Source organism: Panthera leo, chromosome B3 (genome assembly GCF_018350215.1).
Source record: "Panthera leo isolate Ple1 chromosome B3, P.leo_Ple1_pat1.1, whole genome shotgun sequence".
In the NCBI taxonomy this organism is placed as follows: Eukaryota; Metazoa; Chordata; class Mammalia; order Carnivora; family Felidae; genus Panthera; species Panthera leo.
Window position 1 is genome coordinate 72188767 of NC_056684.1, and position 19251 is coordinate 72208017.

General features: G+C 41.6%; 2 gene segments (V, D, J or C); both read left to right on the forward strand.

The window, feature by feature from the left end:
* The first annotated feature begins 3019 nt into the window (after positions 1–3019).
* On the forward strand, positions 3020–3633 carry LOC122222601. The segment is given in 2 exon segments: positions 3020–3071; positions 3263–3633. Coding segments are annotated over 2 exon segments (423 nt in total).
* Positions 3634–17282: 13649 nt separating this feature from the next.
* On the forward strand, positions 17283–17975 carry LOC122222602. The segment is given in 2 exon segments: positions 17283–17456; positions 17581–17975. Coding segments are annotated over 2 exon segments (441 nt in total).
* Positions 17976–19251: the final 1276 nt, after the last annotated feature.

Here is a 19251-nt window from a genome sequence, read left to right on the forward strand (position 1 = left end):
GTGAACCCTGGTTCAGTCACTATACTTCACAGCGAGAAGGCTGGTTGTGCAGCCTGCATTGTATTCATTCTCTTAAAATTTTTTTTTAAATGTTTATTTATTTTTTGGGGTGGAGAGGGGCAGAGAGAGAAGGAGACAGAATCTGAAGCAGGCTCCAGGCTCTGAGCTGTCACCACAGAGCCCGACGTGGGGCTCAAATTCATGAGCCAAGAGATCATGACTTGAGCCAAAGTCAGATGCTTAAGGGACTGAGCCAACCAGGCATCCCTGAGTTCCTTCTCTTAGAGTTAAGAGTTCACATTTACTGAGTTCTCATTGTGCATGATGTATGTACAAAGTGTTTTATGGACGTCAGTTTATCTATGTCTCCTCATAACATCCTGATGATATTCTTGTTTCAAAGACAAAGAAATTGGTGCTTGAAGATGTTAAGTAGCTTGCTCAAGCTCCGTCAGAGATTAAATGTAAGGGTAGGTTTCAGAGCTGGAATGGCTTGAGTTTGGAACATACTCTACAATGCCTATCAACCTCAGTCTCCAAATTACTCTTGTGGGCAAGCAGCCAGGTTAAATGTACAGAATTTCCATAATATTACTTACTTGGCGAAAAGCCTCAGTAGGTGTTTTGCTAATATATAACCTACAAACAAATCCAAACATTCAAAATCTTCTGTCTTCTTGACCCAAATTTTCCTTCCAGCTTCATTTCTCAGCATCCCCTAGCCCATTTTCTTCTTTCTTCTTTCCATGCATTCATTTGCCTATCTGGCTGTCCATTTATCTATCCATCATTTAGGCTACAGAATGGCCTAAATGTATCTGAGAAAGTGACTACAATACACCCACCTTAGCATTAGCAAAGTAGAAAAGAAAGAAATTCTGATGTATGCAATCAAAGTACTGTTGTATTTAAAAATAACAATTTACCTTTCAGAGAGCTTGGTTCTGCATGAACCAGGAAACTTCCCTGATTTGAATTCCTGTTGGGTTAAATTTTTTTTTTAATGTTTATTTATTTTTGAGACAGAGACAGAGCGTGAGCAGGGGAGGGGCAGAGAGAGAGGGAGACACAGAATCCAAAACAGGCTCCAGGCTCTGAGCTGTCAGCACAGAACCCAAAGTGGGGCTTGAACCCATGAACTGTGAGATCATGACCTGACCTGAGCCAAAGTCAGACACTTAACTGACTGACCGACCCAGGCACCCTGAGTTCCTGTTGGGTTTAAAGTGAGTGTTTACTTACATTAGCCCAACAAGATCAAGAAGAAAACCTTTTGAAGTCAAAGCAATAATTTCCCTGCCTCAGGGAGGCCAGTCAGGATGAAAAGAGGAGGTTCACTCCCGGTTCTGAGAAAGTTCCCTAGAATTCAGCCATGCATTGTCTTGTGCCTTACATTATCTACAGCCGGTGGCAGCCTCTGGCAATTGTTGTGGGAACATCAGAATAGCCTGACTGGGCAGTGGAATGGACACCTGGGGAAACGTGATCATTTGTCCTGTATCAAACCTTAATGCTCAAATTCCCTTTTCTGGATTGAGACTCAAAAAGCATTCTTCTAGACTTATGACTTAAAGTGTGAGCTGAGAATGAGCAGCATTGACATCGCCAGGAAACCTGTTAGAAATATAGACTATCCAGGGGTGCCTGGGTGGCTCAGTTGGTTGGGCGTCCAACTTCGGCTCAGGTCATGATCTCACAGTTTGTGGGTTCGAGCCCTGTGTAGGGCTCAGTGCTGATGGCTCAGAGCCTGGAGCCTGCTTCGGATTCTGTGTTTCCCTCTCTCTCTGCCCTTCCCCCACTCACGCTCTGTCTCTCTCTGTCTCAAAAATAAATAAAAATAAAAAAAAAAAAAAGAAATATAGACTATCCAGTCCTACCAGGGACCTAATGGTCGAGACCCTGGGCTGGCTGCCCCAAGACAGGCCACTTTGGCACCAAGATTATTTTGAGTTAAAAGGCAATCAAAACCCAGCAGATTCAGGAAAAGCTTTTTACCTCCCCCCCTACCCAATAATTGCTTAAAAAGAATTTAGATAGAGCACCTGCTCCAGGAAGAGAGTTTCCACCATAAATAACTATATTATACTATGAACTAAGTGTGATAGATGGGGAGAAACTTAACAAAGTCTGTTTGTCAAAGTCCTCTGTGTCCATTGTGGCTCAAATTGCTTACTAAATATGTACCTTTTCATCTTCCTGTGAATTGCTTTCCTTCCCTTTGAAGTTCTGGACCCCTGCCTCCTTCTCCTTAGTTCAGAATGAGATATACACCTCATTTTGCTTGTCTTTGGAATTTCCATGTCTGTGTGGATTCCCCTTAAGTACAAGATCATATTTGATTTTCTCCTGTTAATCTGTTTCATCACCATTTGATTCCTACTCTGGCTAGAAAGACCTTGAAGGGAACAGGATATTCTTGCTCCCCTATGTAATGAAAAAGAATCTGTAGTTTAGCAAAATCCCTAGGTAATTGGTATGCACGTGAGAAGCACTTGTCTGGAGCACATTTTATTATTGTCAAAAAGCTTCTGAACACGAGATGGCGGTGTTTACTATCTTATTGGGATCCTTTCTCAGATTTGAAACAAGTTCTATTTATTTATTTATTTACTTACTTATTTATTTATTTATTTATTTTTGAGACAGAGAGAGACAGAGCATGAACAGGGGGAGGGGCAGAGAGAGAGGGAGACACAGAATCTGAAACAGGCTCCAGGCTCTGAGCTGTCAGCACAGAGCCTGACGCAGGGCTCAAACTCATGGACCGTGAGATCATGACCTGAGCCGAAGTCAGATGCTTAACCGACCAAGCCACCCAGGCGCCCCATGAAACAAGTTCTCTTTAAAGTTGGATTAGACCAGTGTGTGTCTGCAGAGGGCTGAACAAGCTTGTCACTGATTGGGTAGGAAAGAGACTTCCTCCCATAGAAGAACCCCAGTAACACCCACCAAACTAAAGAGAATGGCTTTTTGATTGAGGAGACTGAGTCCACATATCAGGCTATAGTTGGGGAGAAGGATGGAACTGTTCCTGGGAGTTATTTTGGTGATTTTGTGGCTTCCAGTGGACTGTGAGTTGGAGGCTTCCTGGTGATGAGAACAAAGAGATCCAGAGATCCAGGCCATGGGATGGAGAGGGAAGAGCTAGGGTCCATTCTGATTCATCTTTGGTTATATCTGGGGTTGTGGAAAGAAAATATGACTCTTAAGAGTGTAGTGTAGTGACTAAACCTCCTGTTTCTGGTATTGTGTTTCTGCCTAGGGGTAAGCAGCCAAAAGATGGAACAGAGTCCTCGGTCCCTGAACATCCAGGAGGGTGAGAAGGCTGTTCTGACCTGTAACTGCACAAATTTTTCTCCAGTGGTCTTCCAGTGGTACCGACAAGATCCGGGAAGAGGCCTTGTCTTCTTGCTACTAATACGTGAAAATGAGAGTAAAAAACAGACAGGAAGACTGAAGGCCACCTTTGATAAGACCATCAAACAGAGTTCCTTTTACATAACAGAACCGCAGTCTGCAGACTCAGCCACCTACCTCTGTGCTGCAAACACACAGCAGGGTCCTATCACCTGCTTCCTGTACCCAAACTCTGCTAACAACTCTCGCAGTCAACAGAGCTGCTGGCTGCGCTGACCCCAAGGGTTTAATATGCTCCTGGCATATTAAATGGGGGTACTTGAAAAGATTAAAGGGTGTGAGAAGGAGCACTGGACTGACCATGAGGGAGTGGGGGATCCATCTCCCAGCCTGAGCACTGCTGATACCACTGTGTGACTTTAAGCAACTGGTGAGATTTGCAGGTCTCAGTTTCCTCATCGGACCATGAGGGGCTTACCACAGGATTCCCAAGTTTGTCTCAGTTCTGAAATTCAGAGCCTAATTTTTCAGGAAAAATGAATATGCCCTGAAGAGTGCCAGAGAGCAAGAAAAGAGAATTTGCATGCATGCGTGTGCACACACACGTGTGCGTGTGTGTGTGTGTGTGTGTGTGTGTGCATGAGCTTAAGGACAATTAATTCTGCCCAATTTTTGTGACTAGGCTAGAACAGCATGAGACGTAGACAGGGTTAAACACATTCCTTTTAAACAGAGACTGTAGTTTCCTCTACATAAAGAACAAAAACAAACAAAATACCCCTGTCTAAATATTTCTGAGACCCTTCTAAACTGAACTCCAAGTGATGATGATGATGACGGTAAGGATAAAAAAATTGACCTGTGTTAAATAACAAAACTGAGCCAAGTAAAATTGAAGATCTAACTGGCTTTATTAAATGATTTGTGAATCCAGAGAAGCATTCCATCCAGCATGCAGAGGAGAAAGCTCCACAGAGCTGCAGGAACGGAAAGGGTTTTAAAGGCAGAGAGAAGGCATTAAAAAAAAAAAAAGAATTTATTAGCAAGGAATGTGATGTTTAGGTAAGGTCCCCTCCTAAGGGGCAAGGGGTCTTCCAGGGGATTGCCTGAAATTCCAGTTTGGCTGGTTAAAGGTACATTCCTGAAAGGGTTGAAACTGCAGTTAGGTTAGTTATTAAATCTTGATTTATTGATTTAGAGCCACAAGTGGCTCCATTATGGTCATGCAGTTTTCTTTTTCATACCTATGTTGTTTGTTATTCATTTTGTGAATGGAGGACCATACCATACTGGGCAATAGGCCATTAAGTCTTGAGTCTCATAAAGATGGGTTTAGAACCTTTGTTTACTGTGTGTGTGGTATCAGTGAGTGTGTCTATGTATAACTTTTTTTTCATATAAAGGATTTTTTTCATGTTTATTTATTTTCATTTTTGAGAGAGGGAGAGAGAGCTGGGGAGGGGCAGCAAGTGAGGGAGACAGAGAATCCTAAGCAGGCTTTGCACTGTCAGCACAGAACCTGATGCATGGCTTGAACTCACACTGTGAGGTCATGACGTGAGCCAAAATCAAGAGTTGGATACTTAACTAACTGAGCCACCCAGGCGCCCTTATGTATAACTTTTTAATATAAGTAACTTGCACCTTATCATGCTGGGCACGGGTTCTGAGTTGAGGACTTCTCTATTTTTTTTGAACGCTGCACTGCCATTTCTATTGAAAGGGAGCAGAAAAACGCTCTAGATTTTTTTTTAAGTTTATTTATTTTGAGAGACAGAGGAAGAGAGAGAGAGGGAGAGAGTACGAGTGGGGGAGGGTCAGAGACAGAGGGAGAGAGAGAATCCCAAACAGGCTCTGAGCTGTCAGCACAGAGCCTGATTCGGGGCTTGAACTCATGAACTGTGAGATCATCACTGAGTTGAAATCAAGAGTTGGATGCCTAACTGACTGAGCCCCCCAGGCGGCCCAAGAAGATAGCACCTTAAATATGCACAACCACCATACCCTTTGTTTACTGTGCTTTGGCTGAAAACCTTCCATAATTGGCATATCCCTCACCCGCCAACATCTTTCTTTGGTCTTTAGCTGAAGAAGGTATTGAAGGTGATGGTTTGGGTCTTTTCTGGGAGTTACTCAGTTTTCCTGGGTCTCTCTCACAAATACGGGAAATGTACATACCATCAAACTTCTGTTTGTTTTTCTTCTGTTGATCTATCTTTTGTTACAGGGAAGGGAGGGGAGGTTGTCTCAGTCAAGAACCTAGAAGATTAGAAGGAAAATTATTTTTCCTCCCCCCCTTTCATCCATATATTACCTCCTTTCTTGATCCATTTTCAGTTTATTAATTAGCAAAAGGACAGACTCTAGATGTCATGGCATATTCAGTTACTAATATTAAATAAAGAAAATTCAACCAAGTAACTTTGAAGATCTAGTGGGCTTTATGAAGTGATTCATGAATCTGGCAGCATTCCATCTAGCAAGTAAAGGAGACTTCCCAGGAATTGTATACAATGGAATGTTTTAAGAGGAAGGAGGGTGGGGCAGAAAGTTATTAGCATAAGAAAAGGATAGTTTCAGGCAAAATCACCTACTCTGGGGGGGGGGCAGGGGTTTTATGCAGATTATGTCATCTTTCTTGGGGGGGGGGGACAGGTGGGGGATAAAGAGGGCCCACGTGACAGATTATCTCATTGGTGCTGACCACAAAATTCCAGATTGATTGGCTTAAAATTCCACCCATGGAGAGGTTGAAACTGCAGTTAAGTCTTAAGTTTGCTGTCCTGGATGCAGCTGACTCCACCTTGGGCCTGTGACTCTTTTTAATAATAATGATGGCAGAATTGTGGGTTTTTTGGCTGACTCAGTTTGGGGTTATGGTTGATATCTCAGTCTACTCGGAGCCACATGGAGCATTGCCATCATGGTACTATCATTATGTTGTTTGCGTGTGAGTGTAGGGAAGAGACGCTAAAAGAACAAAGGAAGAAAATGATAAAATGAGAAAAGTAGAATTTGAGAGTTAGAATGTACATTAGTAGTCCTACTGTCCAAATCCTTAATTTTAATCACAATCAATATAATAGAAAAAGCTAGGAACATTAGGAAGCTAGGAAATAATTGGATCTGAGTGCTGGCATCCGGGATTTTTTAGAGAGAAGAGACCTAACACAGGATTGTTAACCATGGTTAGACTTATTGAAGATTCATGAGCCTCCTGAAATTGAACATAGGTGTTGTGTTATTGAGGCATAAGTGTTATTTGGAAGGAATTTTCACTGCATTTTTGAAAGGTGTTGATGAGACATAAAAGATCCAGAGAATTTGGATAAGAGTAAGAGTCATGTCAGGAAAGGAGGTTGAGAGAAGGATGGAGAATCAGCCAGCAGCTCAGGACAGGGATGGGGAGGGAACTAAGAAATTATTGAATGTAAAAGAATTACATTAGAATTGAGTAAATTGTTTTCTCCCACGAGGAACTGGCATACTTTCCAGTTTGTAATACATGGGAGGTTAAGTTATAATTGGCAGTACAGTATTTAAAAAGATGGGCACGGTTGGGGTGCCTGGGTGGCTCAGTTGGTTAAGTGCCAACTTCGGCTCAGGTCACGATCTCACAGCTTGTGAATTCAAGCCCCTCATTGGGCTCTGTGCTGACAGCTCTGAGCCTGGAGCTCACTTCAATTCTGTGTCTCAGTCTCTCTGCCCCTCCCCCGATCACGCTCTGTCTCTCTCTCTCTCAAAAATAAAATAAACATTAAAAAAAAAAAAAAAGATGGGCGTGGGAGTCTAACACATCACTGTTCAAATCCTAATGGACCAGCTATGTAGTTAGTCTTGGACAAGTGTCTCAAGCTCTCTGAGCATCAATGTCCTCTTCTGTAAAAGGCTAGTAATTAGAAGGATTTAATAAGATTATTGTTAGGATTTAGCAAAATTCCAAAAATAAACATACAGACATTTATTAAGGTCCTGATTTATTGCTTAATTTATGTTCCAATCGACTCTGATAGTAGCAAGTACACTAGTAGATTAGGTATTCAACAGATACTCATTTTTTATGGTTGTTTTTCTCATTTCCTCCAGGAAGTCCAGACTTAAACTCTCTGCTATGGATGTTAAATTTACCCTTTCGTATTTCTATTTCATTAATCTTATTGCAAATCACCTCAAAATCTATTTAAAATAAGCCAGTATGTAAATCTGTATTTCATGACCTAGAATCTTTAACAAATATTATTGAGTACGTGCTATGTCCCATGCATATACAATATAGATATCTATACACAATAAATATTCACCAGTGAATAAATCAGGTAAAAATTTCTGCCCTAGTGGACTTGACATTCTATCAAGGCAGACAGATAATTTTTAAAAAGTGATAAATAATAAATCACATAGTATATTAGAAGATACTAAGTGCTATGGAAAGAATAATGCAGGGAATTGGAAATTGGCAACATTGAGCTGGAGTTGACTCCGGTTGTAATTTTAAATAGGAAGAAGGGACCATTGTTGTCCTCTATGAATAAATATATGAAGTGAAAGGGCGGGCCTACGCCGGCCGACTCCATCTTGTTCTGTGTCCTTCACCTTGACCACACCTCTTCCCCTTGAGTAACCCCTCCCTCTCACCTGCCTAACAGGACTCAGACCCTTCCCCAGCCAATTGGCTGAGGCCATAGCCATTACCTCACCAACTGCCCCTGGCCCCAATAAAACCTTTGTCCTTTTGAAACTCGCTCTCTCTCCCTGGTATCTCACCGCTGCGTCGGTGCAGATGGGGGATTGAGCTCGAGCTAGCTCGAATAAAGGCTCTTTTGCTTTTGCATAGGACTCGGCTCCCTGGTGGTCTTTGGGGATCACGAATTCTGGGCATAACAGAAGGAAGTGAGGAAGGAAGCCATACAGTCATTCAGGAGAGCAGTTCAGGCAGATGAAACAACTAGTGTGAAGCACTTGAGGCAGGAGCTGTCCCAGACATAGCAAGGGGGCCAGTGTGGCTGGAGGGAGGGTCGCCAGTGGGAGAGGAATAAGAGATTGGATCACAAAAGTAGCAAGGGCCAGACCAGGTAGGGCTTCAGGCTATGCTGTGCTGAGAATAAACTCTTGGGAGTTCAGAGCAAAAGTTAACCTATTGCCATAATCTAGGCCAGATGATGGTGGTTTGGACCAAGGTGGTAGCAGTGGTGGTGCTGAGAAGTCAACAAACTCTGACTATGTTTTGAAGGTAGACCCAACATTTGCGGACATATTGTGTGGGTATGTGAAAAAAAAATCAAGGATGCCTCCAAACTTTTTGACCTAAACAAATAGAAAGAAGGGCTTGCCATTAAGAGAGATGAGGAAGATTGAGTAGGCTTGTGGGCACTAGGCCACAGGGAGAGGAAGATCAGTTCAGCCGTGACGTGCGAAGTTTGAGTAGTTGCCTTTTGGAAATACAAGTCTCGACCTCGGGAGAGAGGGCCAGGCTAAAGATACAAAATTGAAAGTCATCAGTCTGCGGGTGGTAGCAGACACGAGCCTATGGGTATCAGAGTTCTATAAACACTGAAACATTTCTGTTTTGATTGGGATAACACTTGACAAAAAATATTTTATTTTCAGAGACAGAGAGCATAAGCAGGGGAGACAGAGAGAGAGAGGATCTCAAGCAGGCTCCATGCCCAGCACAGAGACCTATTTGGGGCTTGATCTCATGACTGTGAGATCATGACCTGAGCTGAAATCAAGAGTTGTACACTTAACTGACTGAGCCACCCAGGCATCCTGAAAAATATCATTTTGAACTACTCTGTGAACCAGCAATTGCACTACTAGGTATTTATCCAAAGCATATAAAAATGCTGATTTGAAGGGACACTTGTACCCCAATGTTTATAGCAGCACTATCAACAATTATATATAGCAGCTGAATTATGGCAAGAGCTCAAATGTCTGTCAACTGATGAATGGATTAAGAAGATATGGTATGTATACCCAATGGAATACTACTGGGAGATGGAAAAGAATGAAATCTTGCCATTTGCTACAAGGTGGATGGAACTGGAAGTTACTATGCTAAGCAAAATAAGTCAGTCAGAGAAAGACAGATATCATATGATTTTACTTATATGTGGAATTTGAGAAACTTAACAGATAATCATAAGGGAAGGGAAGGAAAAATAAAATAAAAACAGAGAGGGAGGCAAGCCATAAGAAACACTTAAATACAGAGAACAAACTGAGGGTTGCTGGGGGTAAGGTGGGAGGGGCTGGGTAAATGGGTGATAGGCATTAGGAGGGTGTTTTTTGAGATGAGGACTGGGTGTTATATATAAGTGATGACTCACTGGGTTCTAATCCTGAAGCCAAGACTACACTGTATGTTAACTAACTTGCAAATTAAAAAGAATAAAAAAATTAAAGATAAATAAGTAAATAAGTAAGTAAATAAATAAATAATCTTTATTGGAACACACACACACACACACACACACACACACACACACACAAGGAGGATATTTTGGATCATTTGAAAGACTGTGGTGTACTAGGGTACCGTCATGCAATTTCAATACCCTAATGTGGGTATAATTGTGTGATGTCAACTGAGGGCCAAATATTATCATACTGCATCATACAGATGTTCTGCAGTAGTAAGAACAGAGAAAAATGGTACGAAAGTTGAGGTATTATATGTTATATGATAGTAAAGGCAAATCACATTCAGAAAAAATCAAGTAGTTGTAGCTCCAATGGCCATAAGCAGTTTTAGCATATATATAATATAAATTATTATGACATATATTCTAATAACTACCTGCAATGGTTTATTATCAGAAAGAGAACTTTCTGCATCTGAAGTCTGAAGTCTGAAGACTTTAGCATTTAGTTAATCTTAAAAATTTTTTCAGTATGGTGTTTTGGAGGTGCTTCATTGCCTGGAACGAGCCATCTTGATAAGGGCTCCAAAATTAAAAATGAATTTATTTTTAAAATGGAAAAATATGACAAAATTAATGACCATGAGTCAAACAATTTTCTATCATGCTCAAAATTAAAATTAGTAAGTTAAATATAAACATGAATACAAATTTTATACTGTAAATACCCAACATTAATGACATCACTTTAATGTCCAGGGAAAACCACAAGGGGGCACTCTTTTCCTCAGATGTTTATTCCCACAGTCAGATGGTGGTTTGACACTCCTCAGCCCTACTTCTCTGGGCATATTCTGTTCTCTTTCCAAAGGAGGAAGGACTCTCCAGAAGATCCTATCCAGAATCCAAAATCAGAATAGAGCAGCACCTTATGAGCTTTGGTATATTTAGGGGTACAAAGCCATTTTCTCTTTCCACAGCTCAAACAGCCATGTTTTCTGCTTTTTGCTCAATGCATGTGGTGGTCCTGCTAGTAATTCTCAGTGAGTAAGATTTCATATTTTTAAATCTATTTTTATTGTTTTTAATTTTAATTCCAGTGTAGTTAACATAATGTGATATTCGTTTCTGGTGTACAACATAGGGATTCAACAGTTGTATACATTACTCAGTGCTCCTGATGATGAGTGTATTCTTAATCCCCTTACCTGTTTCTCCCACTCACCTCCCCTCTGGGATCCCTTTGTTTGTTCTCTATAGTTAAGAGTCCATTTTTTGGTTTGTCTCTCTCACATTTTCCCTTTGTTCATTTGTTTTTTCCTTCAATTCCACATATGAGTGAAATCATATGGTATTTGTCTGTCTCTGACTAACTGGTTTCACTTAGCATTATACACTCTAGATCCATCCACGTTCTTTCAAATGACAAGGTTTCATTCTTCTTTAGGGCTGAGTTATATTCCTTTGTGTACACGTACCACATCTTCCTTATCCACTCATCTATCAATGGACAATTAGGCTGTTTCCATAATTTGGCTATTGTAAATAATGCTACAACAATCATAGAGGTGCATATGTCCTTTTGAATTAGTGTTTTCATTACCTTTGGGTTACTCCCCGGTAGTGTAATTACTGGGTCATAGGGCAGTTCTATTTTAATTTTTTGAGGAATCTCCATACTGTACTAATGACCAAAGGCACATGTGCAGGACTTGTTGGGATCTCCAGAGGATGTGGGCTGCTCTTCATGCCATCGAACCTTAGACTGCAGTCGTTAGATTTTGAGAAACGCTCATCTCAATTCAAATTGCTGCCTATTGCTCAGAGAAGTGCAGTGTCAGGGTTAGAAGGTGGCTTATGGAGTATATCAATACTTTTTATTCCCCAGTGGAGACTCAGGGACCCAGATGGAAAGACAAGTGACCCTCTCAGAAAAGGCTTTTCTTACCGTAAAGCACTCCTGTGCTGCCACAGTGTACGTATGGTTCCCTTCTCTGGTGCGTTCATTGTCCTGGTGAAATTGTGCAGTTTTCTTGAGAGCCACAAAGGAAAATGAGATGGAAGCAACAAAGATTTTGAAGCCACGAGTGAAGGAAAAAACCCCCTTTCACTGGGAGAAACTTTCAGTCCACATGTCAGACAGGGTAGTGTGTGGCTGTGCTGAGTGATGCCACAGGGAGAGGCTGTTGGCGGGGTGGGGGGTGGGGGCAAGCACAAGCCCTCAGAGGACCAGTCAGGACCCATCTGCTGAGGACTGGTGCTCATGACTCATTCTGGTTTCAGGAAATTCTACTATGGTTTGACCCTCAGGTACCCTGGCAGGTGTGAAGATCACCCAGATTGACTTCAAGAACACAGCGGAAAAATAGGAACTGACCAGGTCCTGAACTTAACACCCCCTTGTAGAAATGAGAAACAGGGTCTGACATCTTTCATCAAGGACCAGTGGTGGACGGAGTTAGAGTATCATGCTAAGCGAAATAAGTCAGTTAGAGAAAGACAAATATGATATGATTTCACTCAGATGTGGAATTTAAGGAACAAAACAGATGAACATGGGGGGAAAAAAGAGGCAAACCAGGAAACAGACTCTTAATGATAAAGAACAAACAGGGTTGCTGGAGGAGAGGTGGGTGGGGATGGGCTAGATGGGTGATGGACATTAAGGATTGTATTTGTTGTGATGAGCACAGGGTGTTAGATGTACGTGATGAATCACTAAATTCTACACCTGAAACTAATATACACTCTATGTTAACTAACTGGAATTTTAATAAAAACTTGAAAAAGAAAAAAAAAATCAATGACGTGATCTCTGTCTCCTCCTTCCAGACAAAGTCCAACCCTGTGACTTTGGTCAAGGGTATCCCCCCAATTAGAGATGTATATGATTTTCTCTTTAGAGACACAGCGTGAGATAGATGGGGTTGCATCTGCATAACGTCCTCCTGACACAGAGAGGGTTATTTCCTAGGGAACAGAGGAAAATACCAAATACCAAAGCAACTGGCTCTTAAGGAAAGAATGAAAGGGAGGAGGGAGAAACAGTTCCCACATGTACAAGAAGAATGGAAGGAAAATTATATTTATCATAGTTTCTTTTGTTGCAAACAAAATAGCAGTCATGGACTGCTGCTCTCCAAAGAAGTGGACACAAGCACATACTGGAAGAAATGGCTCATGTCCAAATCCTGTGCACACTCCCTGCCCTCTTTTTCTCCTCCCTACTATATCTTGATTAGCCGGCTTCTTAAAGCAACCTGAAACAGAGGGGGCAGTGTCTGTATCATCTGAAGAGAAAAAACGGTCAGGCTTACATTCTTCATCAGATCACAGTTCAGGAATGGTGGTTGGGGGAAATCATGTAGCTCCCTCGACTCTTTTCCTTATCCAGAAGAGGATAATTCTTTTTGTTATCCTCAAGGAGACTAATGAAGAAGTGGAAGGTCACAGGGTGGGTAGAGGAAAAGAGTGGAGAAGAAAGAAAAGGGAACTTTGGATTGTATTGCATCTAGTTCTGGGGGCTCCTCACATATGGGGCTCGCTTCCTCGTATATTGCAGTCACTGGGTGAATAGTTACTTATTTATTATTTTATTTTGATCCATAAAAAGAATTTGATTTTCAGGGAGAAGGGGCCTTGTTAGAAGAGTGACAGAGGCATTCAGTGTGTCTCAGTAAGTCAGGAAGTGCAGTGGAAGGCAGCTGTGAAAGATACTGAAAATGTCAATTGCAGTGAAGGGTCCTTTCCCCTTTCACTTTCTCTTTTCCTCCGTTCCCTTCCTGGAGTCTTTTCTAATGTTTCCTTTTCTCACTGGCCCTCTCTGTCAGTGTTATGAATGAGCTGAAGCAATAACCCTTCTCTCATTTCAATTCTAAAATTATTAGTTCTTCCTTCTTGGTTTACAAGTTTAAAATTCCTTTTTATAGAAAAAACAATCTATGTGCCTGGTAAACAAAAAACCTGAAAGACAGCAAGAAGATATACAATAAAAAAATAAGTAAGTTTCAGAGTTGTGGTTGAACACAGTTGATTGGATATTCACGTTTCTCTCTGCAGCCTCCTGAAAGTCTACTAAAATGTTAATAAAGAATTTCAAGGGGCGCCTGGGTGGCTCAGTTGGTTGAGTGCCCGACTCTTGATTTTGGTTCAGGTTATGATCCCAGAGTTGTGGGACTGAGCTCTGAGATGGTCTCATGATGGGCTCTGTGCTGAGCATGGAGCCTGATTAAGATTCTGTCTCTCTTCCCCGCTCTGCCCTTTTCCCCTGTTTGCATACTCTCTCTCTCTTTCTCTCTAAAATAAACAAATAAATAAAAAATAATAAAAAAAAGAATTTCACAAAATATATAAGCACACAAGCACAAAGCAACCAGGAAAGATGGTGACAGCACAGGAGACATCAAGATGACGTTTCAAGGATGGAAAGCAAGTGGAGAAGAGATAAGGGGTTTGTCAGAGAGAAAATATGTGGCTGCAGTAGGAAAGCCAACAGGAGGCAGTTCTATTTATGCTGCAGCATTCTGGTAATGCCCAAGAAATTGAAGCACCAATTACACTCTGGGAAAATGGTACCAGGTGTGGAGGGCAGGTGGGAAAGAAACAGAAGGATTGGAAAGACTAGACTACAAGCTACCCTCAAACATAGAAAACAATTGAAGATAGTCTCTCTGGTTGCTTTGAACCAGATAGCTTTTGGGTTAGGGAATTTCAGAGACATCTGAAGGTGGAGGGGGGTGACAAAGAGAAGGCAGGGGGGTTTTGGTGCAATTCTGTATTTCTTTTTTTTTTTTTAAGTTTTTTTTAAAGCTTATTTATTTTGAGAGAGAGAGAGAGAGAGAGAGCGCTCGAGGAGGGGAAGGGCAGAGAGAGAGGGAGAGAGATCCTAAGCAGACTCCTATCAGTACAGAGCCCAACAGGGGGCTCGAACTCATGAATCGTGAGATCATGACCTGAGCAAAGATCAAGTGTCCAGCGCTTAACTGACTGAGCCACCCAGGCACTTCTGATTTTTAAAAAGGGGTTGGCAACAATATTTTTAGTTTCCAGGAGCTCTTCCTGATTGTTGAAACTTTGCTGTTGAATTTTTTTCAAGACAAGTTAATTTAGATGTTTTTGAACAGTCTTTTTCATTCTTGGAGTTTTGTTTCCTTATGTGTCAGGTTTTCCGACTTTTTGTTTGGTTTTGTTTTGATATTTATCATTTGTACTGTGAAGGAAGGAAAAATTCTTTCTCTCCCCTTGAAAGTCTTCCAGCTGGACCAAGAATTAAATTTACATGAGACAGATTAGCAGGAGAAAAACCCCAGAGTTCTATTATATGCATATGGAGGTCCAACAGTTACAATGAGACTGAAAGAAATGACCAAGAGAGGCATTTATATCCTTTTTAGACAAAGAGACAATAAATCTGTGAGGCATTGACAACAAAGGAGAAACTCCTTACCTTAGGAGCTTCAATTAGTAAGGAATTCTAAATGGAATTTGGCCTGGGCAGTAAATTAGTAAAAAGTAACAAGCGTTGTTTATATAACATCCTTGTCCATTAATTTCCTATCTCTGGTGATAAGATGTCTCTTTACCTCCTGGTATATAGGAAGGGCGCCTTTCACATGGGAGATTTATTTCCAGCTTTCAGGGGGACAGAGGAGGGTCTGAGTGTCCTTTGTTTTTTTCTGTTTTATTTTTTTAAAAGATATTATTTTTAAATAATCTCTATACCCAATGTGGGGCTTGAACTCAACCCCAAGATCAAGAGTAGCACGTTCCTCCAACTGAGGCAGCCAGGTACCCCAAGAGTGTCCTTCTTGCACAGGCTGTCTCTTCAGTAATCTTTATTTAAAATAATCAACATGTTCAGATGGTACATTTTGAGGCAGCTTACCCTTGGTGGCCCCTACATCTACTTATGGCTAATCCTCTTTGCTGTCCCTTCATACCATATGAGTGAAGGATTGTGCACCTGTTAGGTACCTTTTGTGTCATTGTTTAAGTTGGTCTGTTTTGTTTTTTTTTTTTAAGTTTATTTTTATTTATTTTGAGAGAGAGATAGAGAGCAAGAGGGCGAGGCTCAGAGAGAGGGAGACAGAATCCCAGCAGGCTTACAGCTGTCCACGCAGAGCCTGATGCGGGGCTTGAACTCACAAACTGTGAGATCATGACCTGAGCCCAAAGCAAGAGTTGGAAGCTTAACAGACTGAGCCGCTCAGGAGCCCCTAAATTGGTCTGTTTTTTAATCAATTGCTTTGCAGAGAGGGTTCGGTTAAGGACTTTGAGATAGGAATATCACTCTGGATTATTCAGGTAGATCCAGTCTAATCACATGGGTAGTTAAAATCGGAGAAACTTCCCTGTACTGGTTAGAGGGAAATGGGACTCTGGATGAATGATCAGAGATGAAGCACTGCTGGCTTCGAAGATGGAAAAAGGGACCATGAGTGAAGGAATGTGGACAGCCTTTAGAACCTGGGAAATGTAAAAAACCAATTTTACCCCCAGAGGTTTCAGAAAAGAAGCAGTCCTGCGGATGTCTTGATTCTAGCATCCTACTATATCGGCTTCTCAGCCTGAGGCTTACTGCCAGTAAGGCTATCCAAAGCTCAGCCTGGGGACACTAATCTGATTATCTCTGCTTACAGAATGTCTCCAGGGCATCTGGGTGACTCAGTCAGTTACTCAGACTCAGGTCATGATCTCACAGTTGGTGAGTTCCAGCCCAGCGTCAGGCTCTGTGCTGACAGCTCCGAGCCTGGAGCCTGCTTTGGATTCTGTGTCTCCTTCTCTCTCTAAAGGCCCCACCCCCCCAACTCGTGCTCTGTCTCTCTCTCTCTCAAAAATAAATAAACATTAAAAAAATTAAAAAAGGGGCGCCTGGGTGGCTCACTCGGTTAAGCGTCCGACTGCGGCTCAGGTCATGATCTCACGGTCCGTGAGTTCGAGCCCCGCGTCAGGCTCTGTGCTGACAGCTCGGAGCCTGGAGCCTGTTTCAGATTCTGTGTCTCCCTCTCTCTGACCCTCCCCCGTTCATGCTCTGTCTCTCTCTGTCTCAAAAATAAATAAACGTTAAAAAAAAATTAAAAAAAAAAATTAAAAAAAAAAAGAATGACTCCACAGCTACTACATGAAAACTCTGATGCATTCTGAAGTCTGATAGTCTTACTGTATAATCAGTTTCTCTGTAAATTACTCCTCTATTTTACAGGCCCTATTATTCACAGAGACAAGGATTAATATTACCAACTACAGAAGACAATATATTATATGTTAGGGAAGAAAGAAAATCTGTTCAGTGGAAGTTTTTGATGTGTCTCTAAATAGAAGGGAAGCACAGATTAGCTTCGCAGGCTGTCTGGAGCCTCTGTCCTGTGTCTGGCCTCCAGTGGGCGATGTTGCACAAACTAGAGGTGGTGAAGCTCTCAGCACCTTCCCCTCCGCTCCTCCTCCCTGGAGCTAGGGGGCTGAAGCCCGCTTTTTGAGTTCTTGGAGGTTAAGACAAGTGAGATATTCAGAGGTCAGAAAATACTCAAGATCATCTAAGCAGTTCTTGTATTTTTACCTAAACAAGGGACTTATCTAGTTCAACCTTACTCACATCTCCTATTTCCAAGAGCTGGGTTCCACGGCCGCTTTCCTGCTTGCTCAGGGGAGATCTTCCAGAAAGAAGCCTGCCGTGTCTTCACTGCTCAGCCATGCTCCTGTTGCTCATCCCAGTACTGGGGATGCTTTTTTCCCTGAGTGAGTAATATCCTATTATAGTCCCTTGTTCTACGGAAGTAACTTTTCTTACCCAAATTTTAGTAGAAATACTTTTCATAACCGAGTCTGCACCGCTTTCACTGATACAACATTGATTTTGCAGGAGACACCAGTGCCCAGTCAGTGACCCAGCTTGATGGCCATGTCACTGTCTCTGAAAAAGCCCATCTGGAGCTGAGGTGCAACTACTCCTATGGGGCAACTCCTAATCTCTTCTGGTACGTGCAGTACCCCAACCAAGGACTCCAGCTTCTCCTCAAGTACTTTTCAGGGCCACCAAATGTCCTGGTTCAAGGCATCAAAGGTTTTCAGGCTGAATTTAGGAAGAATGAAACCTCCTTCCACCTAAGGAAACACTCGGCCCACTGGAGCGACTCAGCCAAGTACTTTTGTGCTGCGAGTGACACAGTACCTTGGACTGCAGGGGGAGCTGAACACAAACCTCTTGAGGCACTAAGGAGGCTAAGTGCATCTGAAAGGTTTTGGATTCTGACATAGTAGGACACACAGTACAGAGGCATTCAGGGACTGCCTGAGCAAGTGTGGGGCAGATCTGCTCCAACCTGTTGGATATGAGAGTTGGGACACAGCACGGGAGCATTTTACTTTTCATTCATAATTGTATCTTTCAATAAACTGAACAAGGTGAACTCCTTTCGTAGCTTATTTCCTTCTTACAAACTTACTGCCTTCCCAACTTGGTAATTTTAAGATCATTTTGTTGGAATCTTTCTTCCTGGATCCACTCTGTGCTGGTATTTCCCCTCATTTTTAGGCGCCCATCTAGGAGGGAGGAGTTGATTGGGGTGGTGAGTAGCTCAGAATACAGTGTACTTATGGAGATTTTTAGCAACTTACTGGGAATGTCGCAGAAAGAATGGTGAATAATGCATATTTTTTAGTATTTCTTCAAGGACTGTTAAGGGTGCAGGAGACAATCTAGATGCCAGATTCTACTTATTTTAAAGTTAAGATCGTTTATTTTTACCAATTATAACGACAGGTTTCCATTGTTTTGATATCTTAAATTCTACAAATCTGTATCAGAAATCTTCAAAATTGGTGGGATAGTAACTTTGGCCAATTTTCTGACAAATGATGTCATTGTTTTCCTTTTTTTTTTTTTTTTTTTTTTTTTTTTTTTACTGTTGTTCTATTTTCAAATGAGTTTACCATTAGAATGTAAAAACTGTTTCTTACCGTTTGGCATTTGAAGGGGAGGAAGAAATTTTCCTGGTCCAAGCTTCTTCCAGCTGGACAGATAATTAAATTTACACGAGACATTAACAGGAGAAAAAAATCCAGAATTTTATTACTTGTCCATGGAGGCCTACTAATGAAATTGAAATCTAAAGAAATGACCAAGGCAGGCAACATTTAGAGTTTTTAGCAAATAGACAATAAATCTGTGAGGAATTGACAGGACAAGAAAAACTTAACTTCAGGAGCTTCAATTAGTGAAGAATTCTAAACTCACTGTGAGGTTTTTTAAATAAAGGCTTAAGACTTTCATGTAATAATAGAAGGCAATGTATTTATCATTAGCTTAACTCCTGCTCTTCATGTGTGGTGGTTCTTTTCATGTTCAGCCCCCCTATTTTGAAAAAAGTGACAAAAATTCTAAATGACAATTATGAAATGTTATAGGGGTCATACTCCACATTCAGCTGCTATCTGGTCTAATTACTGCAGAGTTCTGATTCCAAAACACAGTTCAGCTAGTGCCTCTAGGTTTACATAAGGACTGAGTTAACAGAAGTACTTCTCTGTATGC